Below are 17,435 nucleotides of genomic sequence, written 5' to 3'. Positions count from 1 at the left end.
AATAAATATTTTGATTATTACCCAAGAAACATCACAGTTTCAATGCAATTATCTAATAAACAATAAGCTACATATTGTACGTACACTCACACCCAAACTCGTTATTCAAATCACCAACTTAGATACAAATTTTATGAAAACAAGCTGAGCCAAGAGGACCTATACGATGGATCATCATTTGATACTCAAGATGCACATCTTGCTGTGATTATTGTTTCTCAAAAAGACGATTTTCAGAGCAGCACATTTGTCTGGATGGACCATAATGGATCATCTTCAAGGTCAATGTAGGTTACTCCTTTCAACGGTGGGTTACAGGTTAAAAAACAAAAGTAACATCATCATATTCGTTCATGGAGATTGTTCGATATAACAAAGAACATTGTATAACCAATGCATTACCCCCAATGATGGCATTGTGCAAGTAAAACAGAGTGAGGATATTGCCAATATACAAGTTTGTGAAATGAAAACATACTGGTCTACAGCTACAAAAGGTTGCTGTATTTGCAAGAAAGTCCCCTCTCTCATATGGTTTGCAATTGTGAGAAGGAAATGCGAATAGTTGAACCACCAAGAGATGTAGCATGCTTGCACACAAGGGCTTCTGTAGCCTGCTCCTCATTTTCATAAAGTACGAGAGACTGCTTTTTTCCATTCATCTCAAACAGTTTTGTACCGACAATTGTTCCATGCTCTTCAAGGTGACTTGCTATTTCTTCTTCGGTCACATCCTGGGGAAGAGTGGATATGTGGATCATTTTAGTTGGTGAACAGCAATATCGGTAGTTCTTGGCAGCATTTCGGTTGAAACGGTTCAGATTTGAGTTGGAGTAATCGTGGGTATCAGATCCAGTTGTTATGTTTACATGCTTTGAGAAATTAACCTCCAATCGTTTCCCAAACAACATTGCACCCTGTATGTATCAAAAACAGCTCCCCCAATTATACTAGCATAATTTATTATATTAGGATAACAGGATGTGCATCCAAAACCAGTCAACCAGAACAAGTTAAATTCAATATCAATTTTCTAGACCTTCAAAAAGTGAACGACCAATTCAGCCTGAAAACCATCACCCATTTGGACCAACGCATGATCTGGTTTGTTTCGGAGCAGTTTGATTCTAATAATGTTTCCATAAATTGAGAACAAATTGAAAAGCTTATCCTCATCTATTCTCTGCAAAACAAGTTCTGGAAGGAGTGAGCAATTTTTATAATGTTGAACTCTATACTTTCAAGAACTGAAGCAATGATCAAACAGATTACTGTGTGTGTGTGTGTGTGTGTGTGTGAGAGGTAAAAACTTACATCAGGATTCAGGTTGGATACAAGAACCGTGCACCGATCATTGGTACCACTTAAACCAGGTGGCAAAACTCCTCCAAAGGCAGCCGCAATAGCAGCAGCATTACCCATCTAAGTTTTAAAAAAACATGAAAAGGCAATCCAGCACAAATACTATAAGCAATGCACGACTGAGTGAGCCAAAGTGTGCATCACAGCTTAAAGTAAAATTAGATCAAAGACATTAGCAGATAAACAATACTTTTGCAGATAAACGAGAACACTTATTAACCACCATACATAGAGGAACCAGCCTGACCAAACGCCAGAGATTAGTTAATGTTACTAAATCAGCATCTACCAGTTCTTGTTTTGTCAGCCTAGATGAAAGATATGGACAGAACAGTATTACTAACTATAAGCTGAATGAGCTACCACAACTACAATCTATTGCCATAGCAAGGACATGACCAATTTAAAAAAAAAAAAAGAAAAACAGAAATGTAATGTTGTCATGCTCTGACTAGGATACAGCAGCATGCTCATGTACCGTTGAGGTGCAGACACAGTTAAGCAAGGATGTTAAAGAATGGTAAATCAGTTTGATCCCTGATGCTCAGCAACGTACTCACCTGAGGATATCCAACTAAAAACAGAGAGAGATAGAGAGTCAGAAAGTGGGATAGACTTCAGAGAGAAACTGAAACTATTAGACATCATACAGCATCTATTTATTAAGCACCTGGATGCGCATACATGCCTGCATCTCCATACCCAGGCTGTCATAAAGGGAATCAAATTTGGAATTCAATCATAAAAACAGTCTCGAGGCGGAAAAAAAGAAGAAGCTAAACAATGTGAAGTACTAAACTAGAGAAGAACAGATTACTTGAGAGGACTTGCCCTTTTGTTCTGAAGGCAAGGAAGGGTTTGTGAAATCCCTATGTCAAGCAGAGAACAAGAAATAATAAATCTTAATGACAGTACAGCAGCAAAAAAGAGACAAATAACATGAATTTAGCTCATAAACTTACCTAGAGCGCTCATTGTTATAATTCACTTGCAATTCATCAAGGCTAGGTTTAAAAAACAAAAGAAGCTCTCATGAATACACAGAAATCTAATAGGGTAATGTGTATATACACCAAAAATCTTAAAACTCACTTACTTTGAGAACTGAATGTCCAGCTGGCAGCAACCATCATATATATTCCGTCCCTGTAGCAAGTGATGAGCTTCGTTTCAATGTCGAGAAAGTCAACCAATCTAGTAGGTTGTTATTCAATATACCTGAAGAGAGTTTCTTGCTAAAATAGCACTCTGCTGTAGTTGATACTGAATTAGAGCTTGAAAACCTACACAATTTGGGGTATTAGTGCATCCCTGAGGAATAATTAGAAAAAGTATATTCTTTAATGCATTTTTTTGAGTGGGGGGTCAGATATTTGACCTCATACACGAGAAAGAAACAGCATAGATATTAATACACCAGACCCAGTTAAATAGAACCCTCACAAAAGCGAAAGAATGGCAAACAATATGCACAGAGGCATTCCTTGTGAAGGATGATACTAAATTTAGACATTCTTCACATGCCTTAACCAATATCTAAAATAAGGAAGTGGAGAAAGAGAAATTTGAAGATGCTGACCAGCCGACTTCTGAAACGTGACAATCTTCTCTACGAATCCATGAGGAGAAAAAACTTGATGCAGCACTTCCACAGTTATAGGATATAGCATGTGATGCACCGTAACTAAGAGGACTCGGTTAGGCTGAATATCCAGAGAGAGCCGAACAGCAGACCAGCATAGAGAGAATAGAGAGAAGACCCCGACAGCAAACCAGCAAAGAGACAGCAGAGAGAGGAGAAGGGAATGAATAGAAAGAATACAGAAAGAGAAAAGGAAATGGACATATAGAGCTAGAATAACCAGCACCCCACGCAATCAGTCCATAAGCACAAATGCAGTAAGTATATGGATGAAAAAAGTTAAGTGCTTGAGGAAATGACATAACCAGTTTACATGCACTAACACTATTTTGATTGATGTGATATCATATCATCAACCTCCATTGCAATACAAATATAAAGAAACCTCGGATATAAAAAAACACATGTAGAAAATAAGGGGGTAAACAGCATTTGAAGAGACACAATCAACCAAAAAATATTAAAATATTAATGTAAGTTATCCTCCAAGAGAACTAGGCATTCTCGAGGAAGAGATAATTGCTTATCCGAAAGGAAATTGTTGATATAGTATCTCAAGTCACCAAACAAGATATACTTGTAAGAAGCAAGAACAAACGGGCTTACTGCGAAATATTTCTCAGAGATACGTAATTATTGCCAGTACCATACTTCTCACTCTTGTGTCAGAAATAAAAGAAAAAGGTACCCTTCAGAACTACCTAAAAGATAAAGCAATGCTGGTTTCCCAGATACATACAAAACCCTAATCTGATTTTTAAACTATCTAAAGGCTGCTGTACTAAATCTTAGAAGGAAACACACATATCAGCACTAGGAATCTTCAGACACAATGCTATTACACGACAAATATCTATATGCACAGATTCAACTTTAAAGAACCTCTTGCCTAGAAGAACCCATGGGCCATGAATAACTTACTAGAGTTCCTCTAAGCAAGCATTAACTGTAAAACACAGCCAATAGATATTTGTATGTAAACTTGCTTCATCTTTCATCAAGTGGTCATAGAGTTCTGCTCCAAGTTCAATACTTCTATGTATAGGTCTCTCTATTTAAATCACTAAGTCTTCCAGTGGGATCTCTATGGAATAAACCATTCCGTCCAGGGCCACAAATGGTTGCTTGGACAGACAAACTGTAATTCAAAGATCTTTCCTAGTGGCTGATGAGTATTGTGCTGTCACTATTCAAATGCTTCTTACTATGTCAGTTGTGTGCCGCCGAAGGTTGCTATTCTTGAATTAAGAATATATTTTTATCTCTTACCTGCATTTTGCAAAAGATTACGTACATCACCAAATTTCTGATATTATAGTGCACTACTTTATATTCTTACCAACTAGATGCATTTCTTATTCAACAGTATTGTGTATATCCGTGAAATGAATAACTTAAGACTCGTGATCAAACCCCTATAAGGGTAGTGTGACATACTTACTACATCTTAATACCTACAAAAGAAGCTACATAATATTTGTAAGTTCAATGATCACATATCAATGTAATTGAAGTGAAATGAAAATTGTCACAATGTGCATAACAGTCACCTCATCTCCTCTTGCTTGGGAATTCTGATCTATAACTGTAAGTTCTTGGTGTGATGAAAATTGAACATAAACATTTCTTCCCCTACAAGCACAATAAGAAAGTTCAGTAACAGACTAGATAACAGCAAAAACAAGGTGAAGAACTCCCACAATGAAATTGAAAACATTATTTTTCAAGATACCTTATGCTCGGCTGAACATTAGAGTAAAATTGCAAGGCATTTACTGCTGAAGTGATATCTTGCATTTGAAGGAGGGCCTGGTATTTCAAAGTAAAAAACAATATCAGAGACAAATTTACTTCTGGCCGCAGATACATTACTGCTTGAAGATATTTTCAAGAACAAAACCTGATTCTTGGCTCGAAGCATCACAAGCTTGGTAATGACTCCAAATGGCTGGAATAGCTGGAGCAAGTCATTCTAGAAATCGTAAAATAATATCAGAAATTGTATGTAAGAGAACTATGCAACCAAAATATGTTTTTTTTGTTTTGCATCATTGATAAAGGTTTCTATATATTTATACGTTTTGGCGATGAGCTTGTTACAGCATTTAACTCTTGAAGATAGGAAAATTAAGCATGGAAGATACTGCAAAACCAAATATAAAAAAACGGAAAGGTTTCTATTTTTAATTTTTTTGGGGATGAGCCTATTACCGCATTTAACTATTGAAGATAGGAAAAATAAGCATGGAAAATGATGCAAAACAGAAAAAAAACAAATACAGTGGGACATATTTAATGCATGGGTAAGTTCCATATAGATCCTATTGTTTAAGCTTTGGGATTGAATGTCAATTGAGAATACTCAATATACCTCGGCAATTTCATGCCCCACGTTACGGACGTGAATGACTTTTGAAGGCTCTGCCATTGTCAAGAATCCTGAAACCAAAGAATGTGAAGGTGTGGATTCATGATATGGCTTCTAGAGGATACACGACCAAAGAAAGCAAAGAAAATACTAATGTCCGCCATAAAGAGAGAGAGAGAGAGAGAGAGAGAGAGAGAGAGAGAGAGAGAGAGAGGAAAGTTAAATATAGAGTAGTCCACTTTCAGTTTTGATTCATCAACAAATAGAGATGAAGTCAAATCACGGAGCAAAGGGCCCCTCTTTCAAGAGGTTGAGAAGAAGAGAGTGAGAAGGTGAAGATGTCAGGTTTAGCAAATAAAGCAAAATACAAGTCGGTTCCTGGTATTATTGACCCCAAGATCAGGCTTTTACAAATTGTAATCATTTAGAAAGAAGAAAAAAATGAAATTAAATATGCATGTAAGCACCAGAAAGAAAAAAATATTTGAAGAAGTGAGGAGGAGATCGAAAAGGATATCGCCTGTATTACACTCAGATGTCTTTACCAGAAAATGGTGTCGAGTCGATCTTTTAGAAGTGATATAGTAAGAGCACAAACAGTATAGCAAAATGCTTGAAAATCCTATCAGCATCCAGGAGAGAGAGAATTATGATCAAAACGACAGCATAAGAATAAGTATTGAAAAAACAAGTATAGAGCAAAAGAATTAATCACCTAATTGCGGAAGAAGAAGAAGAAGAAGAAGAATGGGTGGGGGTAGGGTTAGGGTTTTCTCGGGATTTTATTACAGTTTTGCCCTCAGATAGTAAGGGGTGTATCAGTAAAAAGACAATGGTGAATGGGGAAAAATAGGATCTATATAAAGAGAGGCAATGGCAATGGAGAGTGTAAACTACTTGATCTTATCTGAGCAGAGCGGCGGTGAAGAATGAATAGGTGAATTGGGGGAAGGAACCATGGATCGATCGGATGCCGCCCTCCTTGGCTGCTGGAGGCTCCGGTTTCCCCCAAATCTACTCATCTATCTTTCTTTCACCGCTTCTACTGTGATGAAGACTGCCCGCCGCCGAAGCCTGCAACCTTTATTGTTGTGGCGATGATGGATTAGCGGGCTTTTCCTTCTAAACATTGTTTTTTTTTTTTTCTTTTCTCCCGATTATCATTCTTTTACTTACATTTAAACATTGTTTTTTTTCTCCCTCATCGGATTATCATTCTTTTACTTGCATTAAACATTGTTTTTTTTCTCCCTCATCGGATTATCATTCTTTTTTTTGCTCCAAAAGGCGAAATCCCTCGCCCCCAGGGCCCCCATCCCTTGGCCCGACAAGGATTGATGGAGGAATGTAAATCATGGTAACTCAACGGCCCGTTAAGGTAGCGGACCCGGACCTGGTGCCCACAAGGAACCAATCTCATTGGAGTTGAAATTCCCACACTGCGGCTGCCAGGATTCGATCCTAGGACCTTGCTCCAACTTACCACCTCCGGAACCAGTTGAGCTACACCCATGCGGGCTATCATTCTTTTTTTTACTTGCATTTACTGTTGCTCACATTGTGTAATCGGATCTACATTTTAAAAGAGTGTTGATTTGATATTTCCATATAAATTTCAAATTATTTATCTTAAATTCTGAGAAAAGAGTGTTGATTTGATATTTCCATATAAATTTGAAATTATTTATCTTAAATTCTGAGTGCAGGTTCACACAAGAAACAAGATCCTTTCTGGCATGGCATTAGAGCAAGTTCTACGGAGATATTCATTTACTCAATTCAATTTTCATTTACTCATTTCAATTTGCACTCGTCTAGTTTATTTGTATTCATTTTTATATTTAATAATAAGATGCTTCGTTTCATTTCATTGTACCCATGTTTCAGAAATTTTTATGCCCAAACAAATAATCTATTCCTACGTTCAAACCAATAAATTTTGCCAACTGATTTTACTTGGTCGTTAATTCATGATGGATCAGCATCTCTAAATCATGGACCTTTACAATTTTGACCATCTAACAACAAATCCAACTTGGACAATAAATAAATAAATATAAAGGATCATAAAGCTCTCTCTCTCTATCTCTCTCTCTCTCTATATGATTAGCTCATCTTCAAGAAAACTGTATTCAAATATAAACTCTGTCTTGATTCTCTGGCACCTGAGTACAAAATGAAAACACAAGTGTGTCAAAAATGTCACCAATAACAAAGTATACCACATGCTTATTTGATACAAGTTAGTTAAGTTGCAAACACTAGGTTAAATAGAACAATAATCTATCAGGAATTCCACACCAAAATAGTTCATAGAGTTGTCACAATTTTAGAATGGGAGGATATCATGACAAGCAAAAACAATAAAACTTCGTCAACGATATTTTAAGTAAAGATTGCTTTATAGGCAAATGGAACTTGAAAACTTAAAAAACATACCATCCCTGTTGTTCGTCACTGGAAATATGGAAGTCAAAGTAGACATATGTCCCCTGTTCAAAATCATCTGTGGCAACTTTTGGCTCTTCGTGCCGTTGGAACCATGAATTGAATTTTCTGTGGTACCTCCAAGACTGCTTTTTCAATTCCTTAGCAGCCAAATATTGCTGGTAAGTATTCTGCACGAAAGGTTTAGCATAAGAACGAGATCAAACACTAAATTACAAGTAAATAGAATAGAATTTCAAGTGACCTACCTGTTGATAGTAAAATGAAAAGAAGAGCATATCAGTGGCATAAGAATCTGGACCAAGCCGCTCCCAGAAGGCAGGATTATTGACAATTGGCGCTTGCACTTGAGGATAACTCTGAGGAGTGATTACAGGGTGTCTCTGTGAAAAGCCAAAGTAAGCATTCTCAAGTACTGAAGAGAAACTCGGATGGAAAAACAAATATATATATATATATATATATATATATATATATATATATATATATATATATATATAGTAGATGAGCTAGCTGCATACTGGAGTATAGGTCCTTGCACGTTCAGAATCTTTGGGTTGAGGAAGTCTATAATAAGCAGCCTCGAGCATCTGCAAATTGTATATCTGATCGTGCATTCCTCCCGAATTTGCAGTTGATGCACTGATGTTATCTCCAATAGCACCGAGATCAGATACACTTCTTCGACCAATAACACCAAGACTTCCAGAAGATGAAGCTGGTTGCAAAGGTTGCCCTGGAGAAAGGTCGGTTTCCCTCATCACCTGGGAAGGTTCAACAAGTGGTCCAGAAGCAACTGCAGCCTGCTTGTAACCAATTACATATCAACTAATATTTTTTTGTAGCACAAAAAAGATTTATAGCAACAACTTTATATGAACTACATAAATATGATTGCACCATAATAAATCCAAGTTCAAGGATTACTTCAAGGAGTTGTTGGCTAATAGCACAAGTTCCCACAATATTCACAATTGTGCAAAATAAAAATTACACCATAATCAATCCAAGTTGGTGGCTAATAGCACAGGATAGACACAGTTATACAAAATATATCTTGATAGAGCCCTTTAACAATCAAGCCAAATAAAGTTTTACCACATAATTTTCAATGTTAATTAGAGAGGAACATAAATGAATTTCAACAATTAAAAAACAGAATAATTCTTTTAGACATACTGTAGTATCTAAGGCATGGGAAGTTTTCAATTCATCCTCCTGCACGAGACTTTTTCCTAGGCCGGAGTTAGAGCTATAATCTGGCGCCAAGTCTTCTGTGAGAGGCTGTTGCTGCTGCAATGCCTCAACTTTTGTAAGGCTAGTTTCTGCACAGTTAAACAGATTACATCATTTATTACAATGTCGCGATCAGACAACTGACTGATGCAATTTTATACACTATGGCTAGACAAGCATACATAGTTAAAACTTAAAACAGTAAACGGGAAGACTTCCTATAGATCGTGCAGTCACATAAAACAGAGAAATTAGAACCTGTTGCAATTTGGATAAGCATAAATTTGTATCAAGTTAAATTTCCAGACCCCGTTTGATAAATTAAATCAAATTTAAACGAATTCAGGTAATTCTTAATGAAACCACATCACATACCATTTTGACCACTACGAGATGAGATTTTTTATGAACATATTATCAAGTCTATATTACAACTATCAAAGGAACTCCATTATTTTTACAGAGTATGACAGTAGCAAAAGGTACCAGACTAGTCGTTCAGAAGTCTCTGGTTTCAAAAAAAGTATCAGATGTATTAAACAATCAAAATCCTCTGTTTTATAAGATTTGGTTTTATGTCATAGGAATAAGATAATTCACTATTCCTATCAGAGGTGGGACCAGAAATGTCAGAATTAAAACATATAGACCAAAATTGACCTGGAATCTCCTAGTATTATCATGTTTCAAAACATGTGAATGATAATACAACTTAATGTTTCAAGCTCCACCATACAAGTGTTGTACACATTGTCTTAGCGAGCAAAAGTACCTGCATCCTTAGATGTTGAAGATATGACTGCCTGCTGATTAGATGATTGGTGTATTGCACTCGGTTGTGGCTGCAGAGAAGCAGATGTTGCAACACTGCTAAGACCTGAAGTTTGGACTCCTATCCCCATCCCGAGTTGAGGTGAGATAGACGAGCTTTGAGCATTGAACTGAGAGGGGTTATAACAGGTGAGAAAAAGTTTCAACAAATCAACGAGTCTAGAGGGATAGAAAGTGTTTCAAAAAAATATGTCCCAGCAAAAATATCAGATATTAAGATTAGGATGATTGTATCGACTGTAACATTTCTTCCAAACTTTGTGACATATTCTCTTTTAATCTATTCTAGTATACAAAATAGACTTCACAAAGAGCTGCGGAAAGTCATAAATATGCAGAATAGACAAAGAGAGTGCTTTGCTATGCACAAGCGGTTGCATGAGTGGAATTCTCTTTTAGATGACCACAGTTTAGAAATCCCTAAGGCGCCACTTCTAGACATTGTCCCCACCCCCCACCCCCACAAAAAAAAAAAAATTAAACATTTACAACACAGATTCCGAGCCACATGTGTGGTAAAATGATAAGCCAAAGATGCAAAGAAAAAAGAGTAAGACGAAGAATGTGATGAATAAACAATAGCACCTGCTGTAGAAGTAGATTCTGCTGCTGAGCAGAGTACTGCTTCCCCCCAGCAAGAGGAGGCATGCCAAGAACATTAGTCTGACCTTGCTGCTGTACCTGCTGAAATCGTTGTAGAAACTTCTCCCTTAGATCGGGAGCAATCTCGGTTCTTCCACGAAACTGCCCCTGAGACACAGAAAGTTAACTTACTTCCAAGACGATTAATAGTTTTACGATCAAGTCTTAGCAATCAAATGAACCAATTTATCAGCAATGCGACCAGTACCATCCCTCATATTCTCCTTTTGGAATCATACTTCAACTTTTCCCCATCCCATTAGGTCACATTTTTGTTTCAATCTATCTCCTTCTTATGTTGTACCAATTACCCGTTGAATCCCTAATATGTATCTGCTTTGTTTCTTAACAAACAAATCTTATCACTGTACTAGTGTATTTGTATTCAGTTCACACCTCCTATTTACAAATTTCTAGGTTTAACATAAAGTGCTGGAAGAGCTAAATCAAATACTAAAGCGCACATGAACCCAAGTCATTCTCTTCTTGCGCCATTGACATAATCCAATCAAATCCTTCATACCTTGCAGAAAACTCAAAAGAAAGACGAAAATGATGGAAGGGGGATGAAAGGTCAGAAAATAAATCAATAACATACCGCTTCATTCTGGTTCTGGAAGGAACTTCCGGGCCTCCACTGCATACCAGGAACAACAGGAGAAGTGAAAACCCTGCTGCCCATAATCGCAGCATCGCTAACATTTCCAGTATCAGCTGATCCAAGTCCATCACTAGCCTTGGCAGCTTGTGACAAGATTACTCTATTGCCTAGGGGAGATACAAGAGACTGTGCAATACCAGTACTCGCGGATCGATCATCGGATACCAAAATATTCCTTTTCCCAATTTCAGAACCCAAAGGAATGGTACCATTGCTGGAAATTGTGTTTCCAGAACTGGGAAGGATGTTAGAAGTTGGTTGACTTGGCAATCCACCTTTACCAATAGCCCTTAATCCAGTTTCAGCAAGAGCTGGTGATGATTTACGACCAGGGAAGTTTGCGATCTCCTCTTCTTTTATAGGACTTGATACAGCTACTGGGGATGAAGCACTGCCGGCACCTAAGTTTTAAGAAGCACAAAATAGGAACTTAACCCAAAAAAACACGAGAGGAACTCATAGACCGGCAAAGTTATAGTTGACCAACTTGTGATGGCAGAAGCTGCAAGGCCAGATGCTGGCGTTTGTGGTGCAGAAATGCTGAGGGAACTACTTTTAGGAGGTGGAGTTCTAGCAACTGCATCATCCTGGAAAGCTGTTTCATCCACCTGGTCGAGGGAAGGAGGAGTTAGCTGGACGGAAGCTGACGTTGTTGCCTGGAAAGGATACCATCTAGTTACATCATAGCAGAGATATAAAATAGCATAGATGTCAACACCATGCAAAGATGACTGAATAAAGAGAAGTCAAAGTCCTGCAGATGATCAGAAGTAAAAGAACAGGAAAGAGATGTCAAACTCATATAGTCCTGTGGGAGAGCACACTTTGTTCGGTAGTAAAACAACTTAATACTCCTCAATGTGAAGAGAAATAGCATAAATAACAGATGCAGACTTATTAAACTATATCTAGCAGATGAATCATTCATAATCAAAATGAAGTGGAAGTTCCAAAATAAACAGCCTAGGTTATAGGTTAAGATCGAGGAAAAATAATGGGTAATAATGCAGAGAACAAACAGTTGATCATTAAAAGCCAAGTGGGGTTTGAATTTGCAGCTAATCTGTCAATTCATTTCTTTCTAGAATATACTAATTTGTAATGCTTCATGTGACAAGTGTACTAAGTAAATATGCATTTTCATGATTGAATGAACTATTTTCTCAATTGTTCTAATAGAATCAAAACCCTCCTCAGTATTTGGAAATAAACGTACTGGAGGAGTGGGTACTGCAGCCAAAGATGTTTTCATATTTAAAACTGCACTGGTGGCACTGGCACCCTGCCAATAATAAAACAATGTGATTAGCATTTCAGCTTGAATGTTTCCTATTAATTTCTAATGAAAAGGAACAAAAGTTTGTTCTGATGACAGTACCAATCAAGAATCTCAACAGGAAAAGAAGGGACAGCTACGCAAATCCTAGTCTAATTTGTTCTGTATTTATGTGTTTACTTTCTCAATTTTAATGGTATTATAGTCTAAAAGACAATTTGGAACTATATACCCCTCAATAAAAGATCTACACAAACATGGGAAATACTGGAATGGCATGTCTAGAAAATTTATTGGAAAACGAAGATAGAGAGACGCACAGAGAGAAGAACTAAATAAATAAAATTACACTAAAGTTCATGAAAGAGAAATAATTACGAGAGAAGCCATTCACCTTTACAAGACCAGGAGGACCGATAGTAACTAGGTCTTCAAGAGACTCCACCTTGTCCAGAGGTAGAGAACTGTAAAGCTCATCTACATCACTAAATTCATCAAAGTCCTCCTACATATTGCATGCCAAAAGGAAAGTATAATTAAGCTAAACCACCCAAAAACCTTTACATTTCTCAATAACTACAACCAAAATTGGAAATGTAAAGACTTAAATCATTTCAGAGATCGCAGACAATACAACCTGTAGGGGAGCTAAATCGTGTGAACAGAACATTAACGCAAACTGACTAAAAGTACCTGATTTCTTTCCACATAGTCATCCAAGAAATCCTTTACATCATTGACTTGCTCTGGGCTCAATTCATCGTTGTCCAACAGCCTTAGAATTAATTCTAACTTCATAATATGAGCCTTATGCCGACCAATGGATGTCTCCAGATGCGTCTACAACCAAAATAACAAAAAGAACAGATATTTTCATAGTCTAAGCTCAAGTCAGTTGACCCAAATTAAGACGCATGTCCTTCATTCCAAACATACCAGTCTGGGAGGCCTTGTCTTCCCTTTCTTAACAGAAAGCCCCTCTATTTCAGCTTCAAAGCTATCAATTTGATTTTCCAGCTCGCTGACCTACTCAATACAAACATAACATATTTCAAAAAACTATTAAAAAACTTATTTGGAAGGCGGAATAATAGATTACAGTATGCAATTCAATGTCTGAAGTAAGAATCGGTAAAATGCTCTAGTTTTCTCTCTGGAACACCAACATATGATGTTCCATAATCTAAAGGGGCAATTTTATATCCAAAAGTACCTTAACATTTCAGCCATCGACTCCTGACAACTACTTTAGTGGACAAGAATATACAGATAATAGAACTTTCAATGAGATCATCAAGACATGAACAGTTAAACAACTGAAAGCATGACAGCAATTGCAAATAAACTGACAAGTAGAAAGAAAATCAAATAATATGCATTGGCTTTAACCAGTACAGCTTCACTTGCCAAATAATCAAATTATTGAAACTACAGTTAAATGTAGGAAGATGGAAAACTAATGAACATGGATGAGATAATTTTACATGCTAGACAACCTATATGATTATGCAATCCAAGTGAACAACATGCAAGCAAAATTTCAGGGGCATTACCACATTATTTAACCAATCTCTTGTTTCTCCTTTAGCTTTTTCCTTCGGATCCTACAGCAAAGAAAGATATGCATGCTCAGAGAAGTTAGAATATTCTAAACACTAACCTAACACCAGCAGGCTTTACATGCTTAAATTGATTGCACGAGATAGCCCATATAATAAAAAAACTCCCAAATATCCATGATATTTCTCCCTCTTCAACTATATTACAAAGAAGTGACAGTATAGTTACATTTTGATGGATGATTGATATTATTCACATGACATTAATTTTAATCTACTTGTGTATATTGAAATATTAATTTTCAGCAATTACCCGTTGCAGCCCTGACGGATGTGAATTGTAATGAAACTTACACCAGAATACAGGCATTGGGGATGTTTTGAACATCCAGAAGCAAAACAACTACATAATGCCTACCGTTTTAGGCTGTTGGCCTAGGCCTTCTTTTGAGAATGCTTTTGTCTTCGTTTCTTTTTCACATATCTTAAATCGTTCCATTTCACGCTCAATTTGCTTTCGAGCGTCCATCAGAGCCTGCTCATAAGAGGCACTAACCTAGTCAACAGGTATCAAAAGAAAATTGATTGTCAACATCGGAGAAATAAGCATAGACAAGATGAAGATAATACCAGCTACTGCAAGAAGAACCAAAGAATATATTATAAAACTAAATCCACCATAGAACAATGAAAAACAATTCGCCGAAAAAGAAGTGCAAAAGAGTATGCCAACAAGAGAAAAGGAGTAGGAGCAACAATCAATAAAGTGCATAAATGCATGAGAAACAAGAAAACGAAAAGCCTGGCCAACTTGAATAAAGACAGTTCAAACTCTTCAAATTGTATTCATAAAAAAAATTGGTACGGTAGCTAGGCTGCCAGTTAGGATTGCTAAAAAGTATATACTAAAAATAAATAAGCCACAAATTCTAGGAGAGTAAAGAAAACGATGGGATTAGATAACAAGGTATTAGTTTAGCAGTAGATATACCTTCTTATCCTTGATCTCGCTGGACTGTATCCATGTTTTGATCTGGTCTCTGTATCTCTGTAGCTTCTTTATCTCCTTCTTCAAGTCCGCCTCGAATTTTTCCTTCTGATTTGCATTGTCCGTATCATAGACCTGTACAAACAGAAAGTATAAATTCAACCAAAATTATGATTTCCCTTGTTTGAAAATTCAATAATGCGACCTTGTTCCAGATGCTATCAAATACATCGACGCCCTCTTGAACCTTCTTGAGAACTCGGTCGATCTCCCCCTGCAGCTTCCGACTTGCACCCATTTCCAACTGATAAAGAACAGCTTAAGAAACGGTCTTCAGGAAGACGATGAGGAAACTAATATTAATACAATAATATAAATATAATAAAAATAAAAAAGAGAGAGGGGATGAAATTGAATTGATTTTCTTCCTTGCCCTTTAATCTCCGAGCCGCTGTTACTGTAAAAGAGTTTCTGTTTCTCGACAAGTAAAGGTTCCTCACTCAACATGGGCTTTTACTTGGGCTTTGTCTTTGGGCGAGTGAATTAGTTCTCATAGTAACAATTTTAGCGATGGCAACGGGTCGGTTCTGGGCCGGGTTTGCCTAAACCCAAGACCCGACCCACGAAAAATATATAAACTCAAGACCCGCCCCAACCCGCTTTAGCTTAGACCCAGACCCGCCCCAACTCAAACCCTAACTAAACGGTTCCGACCCGCTAGACCCATTAACATACAAAAAATTTAATATTTTTTTTAACTTTCATAACATTTTGCTTGTATATTTTTACGAAATAATCTCAATACTAAAATACAATATTTTAAAAATCTTTACAAGTGACATAACATGAACAATAAAATTACAATTAATTATATCTAACTTCAATAATAAGTAAAATTCAAAATGCAAGAAAAATTAGCGGTGGTCGACAAGTAATAATATTACTCTAGAGAAATGAGATTCGAAAAATAAAAGAGAGAAAATAGGTAAATGAGAATAGACTAGATGGAAATTGATTGTTTGATAAATGAAACTCGAAATTATATATGCATATATATATATATATATATATATATATGTATACACGGGTCGGTTCCGGGTCGGTTCCAATAAAACCCGTAACCCGACCCAGAACCATCTGGTTCTAGAAACTTAAACCCATTACCCGACCCAAAACCATTTAGCTGACCCAGACCCGCCCCAAACAGGTCGGTTCCGGGTCCAAGACCCGCCAAACCCGTACCCATTGCCATCCCTAAACAATTTCACTTCTTTTAAGTTTTTCAAATATATCGAAATAATATGATAATTTAATTTATAAATTATATATATATATATATATATATATATATATATATATATATATATATATATATATATATATATATATATATATATATATATATATATATATATATATATATATAAAATTGGGTCAGCCCAATAAGCCTATAATTTATCTACTTACTGGGTCACGAGCCCGATTTAGAAAAAAACACTATTACGAAAATCCAATCACCTTCAAATAAGGTTTGGGCCTAACAAATTATCCCCAGCCCAATCGACAAGGTATAAATAACGATTTAGTTCATTTATTAATGCGACACCCTATTATCTAAAAAAGAATACAATTCATATTCTCTCAACTATTTCTACTATCCGTACGTCTGACTGTAGCGTCGGAGGGGTTTCCGCCGTATAAACCCTTGGCCTAGTTCACGTATCTCAGGACCATCTAGCATGTGAACAGTGATCCACTTTGCTCTCCCAGCTCCTTCTACATCAACTACTTAAGGTGATCTATTTCTAGTATCATCATAATGGGGCCATCTGTGGGAAGGCATACAAGATCCCTAAGTCATCTGCTCGGAGAGAACGTGACAATGCTAACAACCTCCCACATCGCGGAGGCTCTGGCTTGCCACTTCCTCCTCGTAATCAGGATCCACCTTGTGAAGTCCAGATAAATCCCCGCATGATCCACCACTCCCCGCTCCTCAAACAGTTCAGATAACCGAAGAGGCCCTCCGACACATCATTGCGGAAGCTTCAGCTCGTGCTACCACTGAAAGTAGTGGCACAGTACATCGCCACAGCAGGAGTCAACGCTCCCCCTGCAACTCAACCCGTGGCACAACGACCTCCACCGCCACAGATACCGCATCCACCTCAAACCCTGGGTCTTGGATGCAACAATCTATTCATCGCTGATGCACAAACTGGGCGACGAGACCCACGTTCACCTCTAAGAGGCAACACCTCTCGCCAACGAGCTCCACCATACAATGGTGGAGATGATGAAATTAACAGTCGGATATCTCGCTCAAACCACTTTCCCCACATAGGTAATCCTATTGGTGGAAGGGCAATACCTTCAATAAGGCGAAGTCCCTTCACTGTCGCAATAATCAATGAGATACTAC

At 37.2% G+C, this 17,435-nt stretch overlaps 2 protein-coding genes across 17 annotated transcripts; both read right to left on the bottom strand.

Moving 5' to 3' along the window:
- Positions 1-319: 319 nt before the first annotated feature.
- On the bottom strand, positions 320-6,502 carry PTB3 (polypyrimidine tract-binding protein 3). Its single transcript, XM_088825255.1, has 16 exons — positions 6,088-6,502; positions 5,918-5,994; positions 5,376-5,443; positions 4,905-4,976; positions 4,737-4,813; positions 4,555-4,636; positions 2,942-3,065; positions 2,581-2,645; positions 2,459-2,508; positions 2,325-2,366; positions 2,180-2,231; positions 2,033-2,069; positions 1,923-1,936; positions 1,315-1,422; positions 1,040-1,183; positions 320-917 (listed from the first exon to the last, which is right to left on the bottom strand). Exons 3-16 carry the CDS (start codon positions 5,430-5,432, stop codon positions 528-530), a joined length of 1,314 nt encoding a protein of 437 aa, XP_088681381.1. The 5' UTR covers positions 5,433-5,443; positions 5,918-5,994; positions 6,088-6,502; the 3' UTR covers positions 320-527.
- An 807-nt stretch (positions 6,503-7,309) lies between these two features.
- LOC105976559 (transcription regulator NOT2/NOT3/NOT5 family protein) lies at positions 7,310-15,560 on the bottom strand. Of its 16 annotated transcripts, none has more exons than XM_088825238.1 (17): positions 15,219-15,560; positions 15,017-15,148; positions 14,444-14,581; positions 14,020-14,070; positions 13,403-13,492; positions 13,160-13,306; positions 12,861-12,971; positions 12,407-12,472; positions 11,678-11,846; positions 11,128-11,591; positions 10,473-10,637; positions 9,829-9,997; positions 9,000-9,145; positions 8,342-8,623; positions 8,069-8,203; positions 7,812-7,990; positions 7,310-7,537 (listed from the first exon to the last, which is right to left on the bottom strand). In XM_088825238.1, the coding sequence occupies exons 1-17, from the start codon at positions 15,309-15,311 to the stop codon at positions 7,471-7,473; spliced, it is 2,604 nt and encodes an 867-aa protein (XP_088681364.1). In that variant the 5' UTR covers positions 15,312-15,560; the 3' UTR covers positions 7,310-7,470. The 16 variants fall into 16 exon arrangements, with proteins under 16 accessions (XP_088681364.1, XP_088681369.1, XP_088681363.1 ...); XM_088825243.1 differs by having other exon boundaries at positions 10,473-10,631; positions 14,444-14,560; positions 15,219-15,553; XM_088825237.1 differs by having other exon boundaries at positions 8,342-8,626; positions 15,219-15,496.
- Positions 15,561-17,435: the final 1,875 nt, after the last annotated feature.

Source organism: Erythranthe guttata, chromosome 11, assembly GCF_056151865.1.
Source record: "Erythranthe guttata isolate IM_541 chromosome 11, IM_541, whole genome shotgun sequence".
Taxonomy (NCBI): Eukaryota; Viridiplantae; Streptophyta; class Magnoliopsida; order Lamiales; family Phrymaceae; genus Erythranthe; species Erythranthe guttata.
Note: the sequence above shows the minus strand (reverse complement) of the source record. Positions and strands in the feature narration are given on the sequence as shown.